This window comes from Hydra viridissima, unplaced genomic scaffold, assembly GCF_058129835.1.
Source record: "Hydra viridissima isolate aposymbiotic clone 2 unplaced genomic scaffold, HvirCarnegie_v1 scaffold_8, whole genome shotgun sequence".
Lineage (NCBI taxonomy): Eukaryota > Metazoa > Cnidaria > Hydrozoa > Anthoathecata > Hydridae > Hydra > Hydra viridissima.
This window is the reverse complement of record NW_028324307.1, coordinates 6,622,818-6,637,321: the sequence shown is the minus strand read 5'-3', so window position 1 is coordinate 6,637,321 and position 14,504 is coordinate 6,622,818. Positions and strand designations below refer to the sequence as shown.

At 28.1% G+C, this 14,504-nt stretch overlaps 1 protein-coding gene across 5 annotated transcripts; it reads right to left on the bottom strand.

Annotated features, from left to right (window-relative positions):
• Positions 1-5,764, bottom strand: LOC145186494 (ADP-ribosylation factor 6). Of its 5 annotated transcripts, none has more exons than XM_090096147.1 (6): positions 5,640-5,732; positions 3,553-3,621; positions 3,303-3,393; positions 1,545-1,648; positions 1,238-1,436; positions 1-1,154 (listed from the first exon to the last, which is right to left on the bottom strand). In XM_090096147.1, the coding sequence occupies exons 3-6, from the start codon at positions 3,382-3,384 to the stop codon at positions 1,012-1,014; spliced, it is 528 nt and encodes a 175-aa protein (XP_089952273.1). In that variant the 5' UTR covers positions 3,385-3,393; positions 3,553-3,621; positions 5,640-5,732; the 3' UTR covers positions 1-1,011. The 5 variants fall into 5 exon arrangements, with proteins under 5 accessions (XP_089952273.1, XP_089952274.1, XP_089952276.1 ...); XM_090096148.1 differs by having other exon boundaries at positions 3,557-3,621; positions 5,640-5,727; XM_090096150.1 differs by lacking the exon at positions 3,553-3,621 and adding an exon at positions 4,336-4,388 and having other exon boundaries at positions 5,640-5,718.
• Between the last annotated feature and the right edge of the window lie 8,740 nt (positions 5,765-14,504).

The window sequence follows — 14,504 nt, the reverse complement described above, 5'->3', positions numbered from 1 at the left end:
TTAAATCAAACAACTTAGTTTGCCAATGTTAGGCTATGATCTATGTACAAAGGTCCAGCAGAAAAAAATAAAAAGAATGGATAAGAAACATCGCCAGTAAAAAAACAAGCGAAATAGCAAAAAACAATAACAAGTTGCATGATCACACGAGCTTCATTAAAAATTTTAGACTTCACGCGCATAAAACAAAAGTTTCTAAAATATTATTTCTACGTCAAAGGAACGAACGTTTTAAAACTGCTTCTCAATGTGAGCATACCTTATCTTACAAGATAAATGATAAGGTAAATACAACTTGTAAAAAAGAAGTTCAATCCTTACATTTTGACCTCCATTTCTCTCATTTATCAGATGAATCGTGTAAGTTTCAATGAGAGAGGCAGAAAGATGTCACTCACATATAGCAACAAATATGAAATATATACAATTTGTTGAAAATTAAACTTTTTCAAAAATACTCACACACTCAGCCAACAAATTTAAAAAATAATGTTTAAAAAAGCCGGAACTGAAATTTAGAAAAACATGGATACCCATTTAATTTCAAAATTTGACTGATGTTATTAAAGACAATAAGAAAAAGTTCCAGAATTTCAAACATTCAAAAGGCCGCATTTCACTCAAAATATTTTTTTGGTAAAAATAAAATATCTAATAGCCAATGGGATGTTCTTATAATATACCGTAATATTCATCTGTTTTATCCCAAAAGACAAAAGAAAAATTAAAAATAAAATGGCCAAATGATATTCTGGTTTTAATTTTTCAAAATTAATTTGCAGAAGAAAATCAGAATCATTTAGTTTTTGAATTGGTGAAAATAGAAAAAAGATTTGCAAACGATACACTCAAAATTAGTGGGTTATAGATCTGCAAAAAAACAAATCGTAATATAAATCTATATATCAAATGTCTACATCACTCTAACCATGGCTTGATATGCTTTTTCCCAACCATTACGAAGCATGGTACTTAAGGAAGTATAGTTTACATTTCAGTTGTAATTTAAGATTAAGATTTATAGTTTGCAGTAAGCCAAGTAAGTCCTTCATATAAACCATCACCTGTCGTTGCACAAGATGGTTGAACAAACCAGTTGCGATCACGGATTTTTGTTAAACCTAATTTTTCCTGAACTTCGTGTGGTTTCATTGCTATAAAAAAAAAAAGTATCTCAACATGCTGAAAGCAAAAAACTAAACTAAAAGTAATTAAAAGAACAGGTAAAAAATATAACCTTCTGGCAGATCTTGCTTATTGGCAAAAATGAGGATAATTGCATCTTTCATTTCACGATCATTTATAATACGATGTAGCTCCTGTCTTGCCTCTTCAACTCTATCTTTGTCAGCGCAATCAACTACAAATATTAAACCTTGTGTACCTGTATAGTAATGTCGCCACAATGGACGAATTTTATCTTGACCTCCAACATCCTTAAAAAAAAGTTATATATTTTTTCGAAATGATGGAGAAAAATTAATATTTTAAACTTTCTTTTTTAAATTGAAAATACAAGTGTTATAAAAAGAAAGAAAGCTTACCCAGACATTAAATTTAACATTTTTATATGTGACAGTTTCAACATTAAAACCAACAGTTGGTATTGTTGTTACTGATTGTCCTAATTTTAATTTATATAGAATAGCTAATTATGTCAAGAAAAAAAAACAGCAACAGTAATAAAAAATGATTAAAGTAACAAATCTTTGAGGTGCAATAAGCTATTTGACACCAAGTGAAAAGAACGTTGCTAACCGGGCTTCAACAAATGATAACTCAATTTTTATAATCGCTATGTAATTTTTTGTTATCAAGTTTTAGCAACGAATTTTAGTTACTAAAGAAATAAATATATTTTGGAAGGTTAAAGTAAAGCAAATAGAATATGCCAAATTTCAGCAGATCTTTTACATATTGTAATATTCATTAAAATATTTCAGAACATTTTATCACAAAACTTTTTTAAACAAAATCCAAAAATTATGATCTAAAGAGGTATAAAATATCCATCTTAAGAAATATGTTTACAATGACTCCAATTTTTTGAAGGTGCAAACTTTTATATAAAAATATATATTCCTGTGTATACATTTCATAAAAACTTTGCAGATGGCCGAACAACATATACACAGGATGTTGAAATTATAGAACAAATTTACGATGGCAATAGATAATTTGAAACTTATGTTGAAAAATTATTTTTAAAATACACTTACTAAAATATTTGATTTAAGCGTTTTATTAAATTAGTTTTATTTTCATTCTTAGTTGCTATTGCAAGTGCTCACAAAACTTGTAAAATGGTTTAGATATTTTTTAACAATAACTAGCTACCTGCTATAAATTGTCGATCCAAAAATTATCTTATAACTATAATAATTTACACTGTTCATTAACACATTCAGTGAAATAACAAGTACACATGTCCTACCTAAACTCAATTCAAAAACAATGTTTATAATTTTCATAAATTGTTATGTTTTCTGTTTTGTTTTTTTGGATAAAATAAAGAGTGGTTATGTAGTTAAAAAATATATTCCCTTTTATTTTAGTGAAAGCCAACTCTTGTTGAATTGTCACATTGAGTAAAGTCTTTTGTATAGTTGAGATTAAAATCTTAAAGCCAGATTTATATTATAAAAGTTAGCATATTTGGAAGCTAACTTTTATAATATAAATTCTGGCTTTACAGATTTTAAAACACTGTTTATCATTACCTTTCACAAAAATTGCTGTCAGCAATTCTCTTTCAAAAATTTTTACAATATTCATTAATATGCATTTCAATATAAAAGTATATTTTTCTATAAGTGCAAGCGAAATCTTTATATAAGCAAACAATAACAAAATATAACAAAAAAAGAGATGATTTTTATCTCCAAAATAACATTTTGTAAAAAAAAAATTTTTATTTTGTTTGAAAACAGCAAAATAAAGTTTTCCTTGCTCTTAATTACAAACTTAAAGTAAAAAAATAAAGTTAGCCTGCGTATATATATTATATAAAAAGTGCATTCCCAAAAAATATGCAATCTGTGTCAAAACTTTCTAAAATGTATATATTAAAATCATATAAAAATTGATTGAAGTAAATGAATAATATAGACTTACGGTTAAACTCCAAATTATTCAATTTGCTTACAAGTTAGTTTTAAATTAATCTTTAAAAAGAAACTACTCAAGTTGAAGGGTAAGATTTATGTTTTATAAAAAGTTTTGCTACCAAGATGTATAGAAAATTGGTATGTTTAAAATGTTGCAAAAAAAAATTGGTGAAAAAGACTTTTATGAAAAGATACTAGTTTTTCCAGCAGCATCTAAACCCAACATGAGAATTCGCATTTCTTTGTTCCCAAAAATTTTTGATAATAGCTTCCCCATTTTTTAATCCTTATATATAAACAAAAATAAAGAAATCTACATTTACAAATGTTCTCAAAACTATTGCAGACATAAAAGAGACAAAATTAAAATACTTATTTGATTTCTAGTTAAGTTACATAATGAAAGAAAAACATGAATTTTAACATTAAAAATATGAATACATACATACAAGTCTGACTAAGTGGTTCTGTTTATGTATTCATACAATGCTCAGTGTTTAAATATATTTATATTCTGAAAAAACAAACATTATCAAAACTAAGTTAATATATTGATAAATGCCATTTTTGCATCTAATCATTAGATTAATTTATTTAAGGTTTAAAACAAAAACAAACATTTTATCATAATTTTTTAAAATTAGAAAAGCATTATTTTGAAAACAACTTTTATTAAAATTTTACTTTCTCTATTTATGTTTCTGGGTTTTTCCAAAGAAATTAATTTTTTCATATAAGATATCTGGCAAATGTTAGAACAACTTGTATTTTTAACTAATGTTTCATGGAGGAAGTAACTTATATTAGATAAATGTAAATACATAAAAAAGTAATAAAAATATATATTACCTTTCAATTTATATAAAATAATAGTAAAACTATTATTAGCATACAAAAATAATTGCACAATAAATGTAATTGATGTCATTAAAATGACTTTGAATTTAAAATCAGAAACTTTCCTGATCTAAATTGCATACAAATTTAGTTATGATGCTAGGCAACTAAGCCCAAAAAGAATATTTTGCAATGTAGAAAACAAATGGTAAAATAATTGCATGACTTTATAAGTGAAATAGAGCTATGGTTTCATAAGTTTTCTGAGTTCAGTGACAGCTACATTTTTTAAAAACAAGTGCTTAGATTTGTAATTATTTAAAAAAATCTAAACTGTATAAAAGACTAAAACATTTTAGGTATTTAAGACATTTTTGGTATTTCAAATTACCAATGACCAATGCGGTTCCTGAATATTGCTGTTTGAATTTTGCCAGTTATTTTCTAAAAAAAGGACATAAAACACCTTAAAACTAAAAAAATTTCCTCTTTGGGATTTAAAATAACACTTCAGATTCTTTGTGTAATTAATTATTACATTGAAGTACTGAAATAAAAATTAAAATATAATCAGATTTAAATTTTTTAAATGCATTTTAATGGGTACATCCATATAGAACCACAATAAGCACGAGTTTCCTTGATAAGCCAAATTTAGAGTTTAATCTGCAGCTTTTCCTGGTGAATGACAATTTATTAAAATCCACCTGGATGCTCTGAATTAGGAGCTGTGAATTCCCTGATTTACTTTAGGCAGGATAAATATCTTTTTTTCTTAAGCTTAAAGCTTAAATGGAGACCAAACTCTACTCTTTATTCAGCAAAAAGAAATTTCTCTAGATCACTTGATAAATTATTTAGTTGCAACACGAGTAAAAAAACTTGTACTAAAACTAAGTAAAATGTAGCAAATATTGTACTTTTAAAAATCTTCAGGTTTTAAGTTATCAAAAATAGATTAAGTTACAATCATAATCAAAGAAAGTATATAGCAATATAAAAACTGTTAACATTAAAAAAAATTGATAGGAAAGGTTAAATATAAAATAATACATTAACTATGAGCAAATACCCTAAAATATTACTAAAAACTACATTTACTGCTTTCTTTGTTTTTATGATTTTGATTTCTTTATCATCTTCAATTTAAATTTTTAATTCATTTATAATTAACTAATGCATAACATAAGAGATAATATTTGCTAATAATACGAATTTTATAATTAACAGATGTTATTATTTATCCTAATCAAATAATTTATAGTTAAATCTGTGACAATTGTATACAAACATATATAATTAAGTCAGTAAAACAATTTCATGATCAAATAAACACAAAAGTTTTGTGTTACTTATTACACGTTAAAGTTATACTAAGAAATTTACATAGATTCATAGACCTGATAAATATTTCTTTAAAAACTTGACAGTTTTGACAGTTACATTTTATGAACTGTAAGTTATTAAAATTATAGAGTATTAAAGTAAAGATAGTAATATCCATATACTTGTTGGAAAAATTTTAACACTAACAAAAATATAAGAAAGAATAGGAATACTGAGTGGGCTTGCTATCTGTCCTCTTAGATCATAAACATACAAATTTCACTTCTCAAAAAAACTACAGATAAATGGAGAAATATAATTGGTAGGCACACGTAATCAAGGAAATTAATGCAAAGCAAAATACGATACCTTAGGTGTGGCATTAAATCAGATTGATCTCAAAAACAGTCATTCCGCCTTCTTCTCGCCGAAATCATTCGATTTGAAAATATAAGCCCACGAATCAGAAAACATTGGTCAGCGGAAAGCTCTAAATAAGACAACACGAAACGCGCCTCTTTTTCATGCTCAGCACAGATTTGACGGTATTACTTGAATGTGAAAGTTCGCGCGTAAAAATACTACAAATTGAGCAATTTTTCAACCGTTGCGAACTGCAGCAACTGCATAACTCTTTTAATGAGACACTAAGCTATGTATGGCATCACCATATATATTAAGTAAATATATATTTTAGGAAGTAAATATATTAAACGTTAGCACGTCACTTATCCTATGTAAAATGTTAATATTATTAATTTTGTATGAGTTTTTTTTATTAATTATTACAACTGCATTACTTTTTAATCAATTTTGTCTAAACTAAGCTATTTTCACACTTGAAATAAGGGAGTCATACTTTTTAGAAATCAAATAAACACTTTGCTGCAATTAATGACGGCGTTTTTATTAAAGAGTTAATTTTATAAATATATGTATGAATTTTCAACACTACTCATTTTTATTGCTGTAAAAAACTTTTATATATAGAAACAAAGTGTTTTTACCACGTTTTTTAACACAATAAAGTAAATATAGTAAAGTAAAACAACTGAAAACTTTATTTCCTCAAATTTTTGTTTTGTAAATTTGCCTAATATAATTTGGAAAATATAATACGTATCGGCTCGACACTTTTAAAATCATTTGCCACGTCAATCAACGACCTCTTATCAAGAATGATTTTGGCTGTTATTCAGACATATAGTTAAATGAACCCCTTTTGAGTCATTGTCGGACACAAACATGTTTTAAGTCTCCTCAGCAGAAAGTCAACCCACTTGTTAAGCAATTTTGCAGAAAATACCTAGCTTATTATAACAACTTTGATGACGGCTCCAGCATTTCTAACAAACTGACGATTAAATAACAAACTGACGTTTTACTGTTTAAATAACAACTGAATAAACCTAAATACATCTCGAAGAGTGATTGGTTGAGTTTTATTGCATAAAACAAGGAGTTCAAGTTCTGCTGATAATGATTTCTAACCATTATCCCCATTAGAAATTATTATCCCCATTAAAATGTGCTTCTAAGATTTTTATTTTACTCTTTTTTTTTGGTTTTATTGTTTTAAAGAGTAGCTGACCGAATAATTTGACCCTGGTTGTTAAAGCCTGTCAACAATTGAATAAATGATTACAATAAAAGTTGTCAATCATCTTGTTATAACGAGTTCATAGAAAATATTATTTAACAGGTGCCAATGCGTTAGACACCTGTGTTCTATTTCTTCCAATTTCGGTTTTGGAATGATAAATCTAGCACCATCGCATCTTTCCTTTATGGTGTTTTCACTTTCAACACATAAACATTTTTTTTATTCGCAGTTGATTAAAAATAATGAGTTGGTTTCTAACTTTGCTGTTTGTAAATTACCTTTTTTTGTTTGTTTTGTATTACGTAAAAGTTTCCCGCATTTGTGAGTTTCTGGGTCGGTTTTAAATGTGCCGTAAAATTGTATCATGCTTGTTTTAAAGTTTCAAATTCACCAACGCAGGGGTTCAATGTGTTTCAAAATTTGTTATTTAGTTCTAATGGTAAATTTTTTCGAAGAACGTGAGGTTATGTTAATCTGGCATTTGCCATAACGCGCGCGCGTGTTTATATATATATATATATATATATATATATATATATATATATATATATATATATATATATATATATATATATATATATATATATATATATATATATATATATATATGTATATATATATATACACACACACATCTTACTTTTGAAAATAATTAACCCATCGATAAAAACATAAAGCCTTTCAGACGAGAGAGTGATAACATACGACACTTATATTCTTTTTTTTTTTTTTAAAAGAATAAAACTGTCAACAATTTCCGAAATTCGTTTTTTTCGTGTTTACCACAGCCCCACTTACTTCAGTTAAATTAGTTTAAATTTTCAACCTCAATGTACTTAAACCGTAAAGTCACAGCAGTTAAATCAAAATGCTAGAACTAATTTTAAAAAATTCTTATAACGTGTAAAAAAAAAGTCTTCGTGTTAAAAGGGTATGAACATCTAAAAATGTGCGTGTAAAAAAAGTAACCTATTTGACAAATCTCGATCAACTTTAACGTCAACATTAGCATATAAACAATCTTAAGTAATTTTTAAAGAAAATTAAGTAACTAAATACCTGCTTCGTTGTCAATTTACAAAAGAAGAAGTTGTTTTTTACCAACTATATTGATATTTGTTATTATTTTTTTTTAAAGTGGTAATATACGAAACAAATTTCTTTTTTTTACACATTACAAAGTACGCTGCAGTTGTTTGTACAACAGAAATTCTCTTGTGTTGTTTAAAGTCGTGTTTAATGGTTCGTATTTTATTGATTGTTTGAAATTCGTTGTTAAACGTTAAAATAAAAAGGTCATAGCGACTTTTATGATTGCATTAATGGTGTCAGAAAACCATGTTTCTTGAACAAAACTTTATGCGAAACTGACATTTAAATCTTGTTTTTAAACGGCTGTAAATTATTTATTACATCCTAGAAGTTGTAACTTATACCATAGGTTAAATAAATATTTTTAAATTGGTTAGTTTTGTATAATTACTTTTTTAAAAACAAAGTTTATTATAAAGACAAATGTATTAAACTTTTCAGGGTTGCAAGTTTTTAGGGTTTAAAGATGATAAATCTGTGAAAAAATTCCTTATCGATTTGAGTTCCTTATAGGTAAATGCATTTTTTAGTATGATTTTTATCATATGAAATATCTCAACAAAAATTTTGCTAAATATCTTTTGACGCTTCGTAAGCCTTTAGCGAAATATAAATTTGGTCATAAAGTTAACTGAATTTATCATAAAAAAACTTCAGAATTATGAGAGTTTCTCAGATAGAACTTTTACAAAGATTTTTTTATTTTTGTTCAAGTATTTAATAAAAAGAATGAACACAGCAACCCACACGCCTCTAATTCAATCCTTACCAAGCTCATCCAGTTTGGTGAAAATTTCAAATTCGTAATGAATAATTTGTTTGTAATTTTTTTCCTTAATATTCGTCCTTTTATATATTAATAAAAATATCTCAATCTTTACCTTTAGCCTCAATCCTAAATACAAAAAAAAAAAAAAAAAAAAATTTAGCCCAAATAAAAGTTTTTTAGAACGCTCTTATTTAGGATCCGAAAAGGGAATGTAAAATTTCCTCCAGTGATTTCTCTCTCTTGTTTATTCTAAAATCAGTAGAAAGCAACATGTTCTTCTTTACTTCCTCGTTGTACATTTACATAAAGATTACTATTTTTTATTGTTTATTTTTGATGTTTATGTTTTCCTTTGCCAGTTTAGCTTTCTTTTAAAACAGACAAGTCCTAAGAATTTTATTATCTCTGGGTGGGACACAATGATTGGTTGATTCATTGTGCCTTATTTAAGATCTCAATGATTAGTTTCATGCTCTTTTGACAAATGAATTATATGAAAATGAACTTATTAGTTTAAAGATATGAGATGTCCTACTTTTTTTATAAATTCTTTTAACCATTTTTAAATATAAAGTTATGATAGATGAAAGTTACCGAAACTTAAAATAAGTATTATTTCATTATGGCTTTAAAATAACTTTATGAACGCATTTTTTTGAAAAACATTTAAAAAAAAGATTGCCCTCATATTTTCAATAAAGTCAATAATGATGCTTATATGTTTTATTTTAGATATTTAGTTTAAGCAACATGGTCCAAAATCGAAAACTGATTGACAAAAAAGTTGCGTTCCCCACAGCATTTCCCTCTAAAATAAAGCGTCAGAAGTTAATTGTACAAGGATTTTCCATTCAGTCCATTAAACCGGTTTACGAGTAAATTACTGAAGTTTTTTTGCCGGTAAATTTAAAAAACTTACTGGTAAATGGCACTTTTTTTTATGTACAACTTGTTTTAATTCATATTTACTGGTTATATTTTATATATAGAAAATGGCGTGTTATAATTAAATGGTAAATAAGGTAATTATACTTACTTTCTTGTTAATAACATTATAATAATAACAGTGTGAAGCATTCTTTTATAAAACTTAACAATTGAGTAAACTCGACGACTGTAATTAAAAAATGTCTAAAATAGAATAGATTTTGGCTCGTTTTACAAAATCAACTACTGAAATTTACTTTGGCGCTGTCGTTTTTATAGTTCATAAAAAATCTTTTTTTCTATTCCATTTTGAAAGCTGAAAATCTGCGTCACTTTTTTGTATAAGTTTCATTGATGAAAATTCAATTTGAGGTATTGAGTATTTATAGTTTTCCGGCCGATGTCTTGCGGACTTGCCCGAACCTCTCCAGGGAAGACTCAGAAGCACGTCGACCCTGAGTTTGCCTCCCCTTTGAGGAACGGGCGGAAAAAAAAGAAAAGTATCAGTTTAATACAAGTACACCGGCCTAGCCAGCTCGCAATCAATCCAAGTGACTACACTTGATCTTAGCCATTAGGCCGGTTTTCAATTTGATATTACTATGATCGTATAAAAACGAGAGATAAAGCCGTATATAACCAATCCTCAAAAAGAATAAAAACAACTGGTGGAAGTACTTGTGGTTTTACGTGGCCATCAATGGTAAAGTGCGGTCAAAAGTACCTGCAGCTGCTGCAACATCAAAAATTACTTTTTTTAGGGAAAACGACTAATTTCTTGAAGCTTTTAAGGATGAAAACAAAAGATGGCATCCTTTTCAATTAAATTGTACATCTGAAGATTTAAAAATGTTACTTTAAACAAAATGTTACAAAGTGATGCCAAAATCCCCAAAAACCATTGAAAAGCAAGTAATGGTCTATGCATATAAAATTAAGAAAGAAATTCTTAAAGAAAATTTATAGTAGAAGCTCAAAAGCAAAACATGTAGCCACAGATGAAAAAACATCCAATTAAAACCGTTTGCATATGAATATAAAATATAAATATTCATGGAAATGATGGTAAATTTTGTAATGTCGGATTGAGTCGAAGTCATAAATTTGCACCTGATTTGGTATACGCAGAGCTAAATTCTTTGATGTACGTCACGAAGATTCTTTGATGTACATCACGAAGCTACTGAGAATACTGAACTTATCATATAAAATGTAGAACTAAATTCTTTAATTACAAAAATACGAAAGGTAGAAGACTTTTCAGAAAGTCACCAACCATGTGAAAAGCTTCAGCAAAAATACGTTCAAGAAACAAGAATCAGATAAAAAATCTTCCTCTAATTTTAAAATACAAAACTAGATGAAGTGCCACACCACTAAGTGCTTATAGAAAAGGTGACAGTTCGAGCCTTACTTTGCAGGTCTAAACATAAAATTTGCGCTGTAGTTGAAAAGTTGTTTGCGTTTGAATATGGAGAAAAGTAATGAAAAATTGCGCGGTATTTTGCAGTATTGTTACGACGAACGAAAGAACGCTGCGCAGGTAAAATATTTTTCCTGTGTACAGTGTAGGTACTTTATCAAAATCTACTGCGCGGAAATTATTCGCTCGCTTTGTTTCTGATAATTTTAATCTGAAACATGACTTACCCTCTGGTTGTCTAGTCAGTGAAAAAACTGATGAAACTCCTGAAAAAGTCCAGCAAGATAAGCATATCAGCATTGATATGAAGCTAGGCATTGACCACAAAAACCTTTGAACCATTTACAGAAAGCTGGCTACAAAAAGAAACAAGGTATGTTGCTCATGAGTTGAGCTTGATTATTTGATCAATTGATTGATACAATTGGTCCAACAGATACTTAACCCGAAAGAGTATTTTCAGAAGCTTGATTATTCTACAATAAAATTAGATCTCGATAATGAAAAAACAAATTAGATAATATATTGTATTTCACTGTATTTCAATATTCATTTGCAGAATTCCAGTAAAAAATCAGTAAATTTGCAACCCCTACAATCCAGTAATTTTTAGTGATAAATTCTTTTATTTCTTAAGTTAATGATCGCCCAATAAAATAATGCAATATTGATCACAAAGTCAAAATGAAAAGGCTCCGCCATATCAGAATGTTCAATATTCAACATTCAGATTTTCAACTTTGAATTATCTTCTGAAAAATTAATTTCATTTCCACAGTCACCACAAAGAAAAAGCAGAAGTGAAAAAAAAAAAAGGTAATTTTAACAGTTTAACAGACACTCCTGTAAAAAATAGTAACACTCAAAATAAAAATCGAAGAGAAAAATAAAACTCAGCAGAATTGCAAAAAAAAAAAAAAAATTGCAGCCAAAAAAACTTAAGTTAGCTTGCGCAAGTTCATCAAATATGGAAGGTTATGAAACTCTCTTGACTTTAATAACTTAACGGATAGTGAAATAGATGACACCACTGGTTTTGTAAATGAGACTTCTTTTCAAATAAAAATACAAAATTAAGAACTAGATGAAGTATAAAACTACAGCGGATATATGGGTAAAAATTTAAGTGAAAATTTTTTTTTTGACAAAAAAGTCCTTTCTTCTTTATTTTTCCAACAGTTGATCATCTTCATAAAGCATCACTTAAAGTTATTCTTAGAAAATTAACCAAACCACTACTCCTGGGGGGACTGTTAATGTTGCTAGTCATTATATTCAGTATTTTTACTCCTTGAGCCTCAAAGTTATTTACCTTTTTCCACTGGTACTAATTCATCGCTGTTGTATTAATTCGCTTTACCCCAGGTAGTAACTCTCTCTACCTCAGTACTAGGGTACATTTAATCACTTAAAATAACTTCCTGCGAGCAGGTAAATAATACATTTTACAATCTTAAAAGGTGTAAAATTACACCGTTTTGGTGTTAATTTACCTTCAAACCGCGTTTCTTCAAAATTATTTAAACAAAAATTTTAAATTTGCACCGTTTTGCTGTAGTTTGCACTCTGGAAGTTTATTTTTATTAAAAACGTGTAAAATAATACCTTTCTTTATTTACTAGGACGGTTCAAAAAGATTTAAAAATCTAGTTTTTTAAAAATTTTCTACCTTTACACCTTTTTAAAAAACGATATAAAACTGTGTAAAGCTGTTTTACTCCTTTTTACAAAATGACGATTTCAGTTTTGAATGTTCAAACACCATTTTTAGAAAAACAGAGTCAAAATTAAAGTTCGTACACAATAACTAAAAAAAAAAAAAATCAACTTCGCTAATATTGGTTTTTCTAAATTGTAAATACTAATAAATGCTTTTCAATAACTAAATATTTTTTAATACATGTCAATTTTCTTTTTAAAATAAAACAATGACAGGTATGAAGGGGGGCAGGGGAGGGGAGGGGAGGGGAGGGGAGGGGAGGGGAGGGGGAGGGGAGGGGAGGGGAGGGGAGGGGGAAATATTAAAGTATACTTTCCGCTTAAAACAAACAAAAAAAAAGAAATAGAAGGTTCTTGTTTTCAAAATTTTCTGGGGAGACCGGGAATAGTTGCAACTAGCCCCGGTCTCCCCTAATCAATAACAAAGTTAATTTCCCAACTGAAGGTTCCAATTCGCCGACATAAAATATTAAGGAGGAGGGGGGAGGAAGGATGGGTGGGTGAAGGGAGGAATAGTCATCCTCCATGCACTCCCTAGCGCTGGTGTAGGGTTTTTAATTTATTGTCGGGAAATTTTTACTGCGCAGTAAAATTTTAACGTTGGAATTTTACTTTTATCGCTATTATTTTACTGACTTTTTTAATTTTACAGTTTGCGGCGTTTATTGTTTCGGCGTTTTCAAGATGTACAAAAATATTAATTTTCACGATACCAGGAAAGATTTGAATGACAAAAAGTTTCCTAAAGATTTAAACGAGAGAGGAAACAAAGCGAACGTGTAAAAACTTTGCTATTGTTCAAAACAAATTGATGTATTGCAAAAGAGATATTGGTAAGGTAAGGAAAACTTATTTAATTGGAACATAAATTTTTTATCTACTTAAAACTTCAAAAACATTTTAAAAATTTTAGTAATTATATTTGTTTTTATTTAAATGTCCACCAACAAACTTTTGTTTCTTTTGAGTGATTGTGGTTATAGATCGAGAAGAGCAACTAAACATAGTTAACTTAAGAAAACTTAACTAAACTTAAGAAAAAACTGTTGCATTAGACAGTCCCCTTGGCATTAATGCTGTTAGAAAGCAGATATCTACAAGATTTTTTTATCAACGTGAATTTAAATAAGTGATGTCAAAAAATCTTTAAAAGAATTCTTAAAGTGTCTCCTGCTTTAAAACCTGTTAACAACAGGTTAGTAGTGTTGAAAGTTAGTTTCCACAGTTAACAAGTGGTTAACTGTGGAACAACAAGTAACAAAGCAAGATAAGGTTGATTTAATTCAATTACCTGAATCAAATGGATTCAATAATGTGATTTTTCTTATCGATTATTTCTCTAAACCGACTCAACCTCTTAGCAACAAAACAGTAGTACCAATTGCATCCTTTCTCTATAAGTTTATATGCAGACATTGTTGCTTTAAAATACAAATCAATGACTAAGGTCATAAGTTTGTAAACTCTTAGTGTCAGTTTAAGACGGAATACTTTTTGCTCTCCGTGTTAAAGTGCTTGGTTTAAAGGAGTATTCACCATTTTTCCTCATATATAACTGAGAACCCTGCTTTCCAATCGATGTAAAGTGCATAGATAGTCTCAATAGTGATGAATGTAATCCTGTATATGATGAAGAAGTTTAACAAAAAGCTTTTTAAATAAAAAGAGGAATCGAAAAAATTCCATAAGAGTATAGTTTTT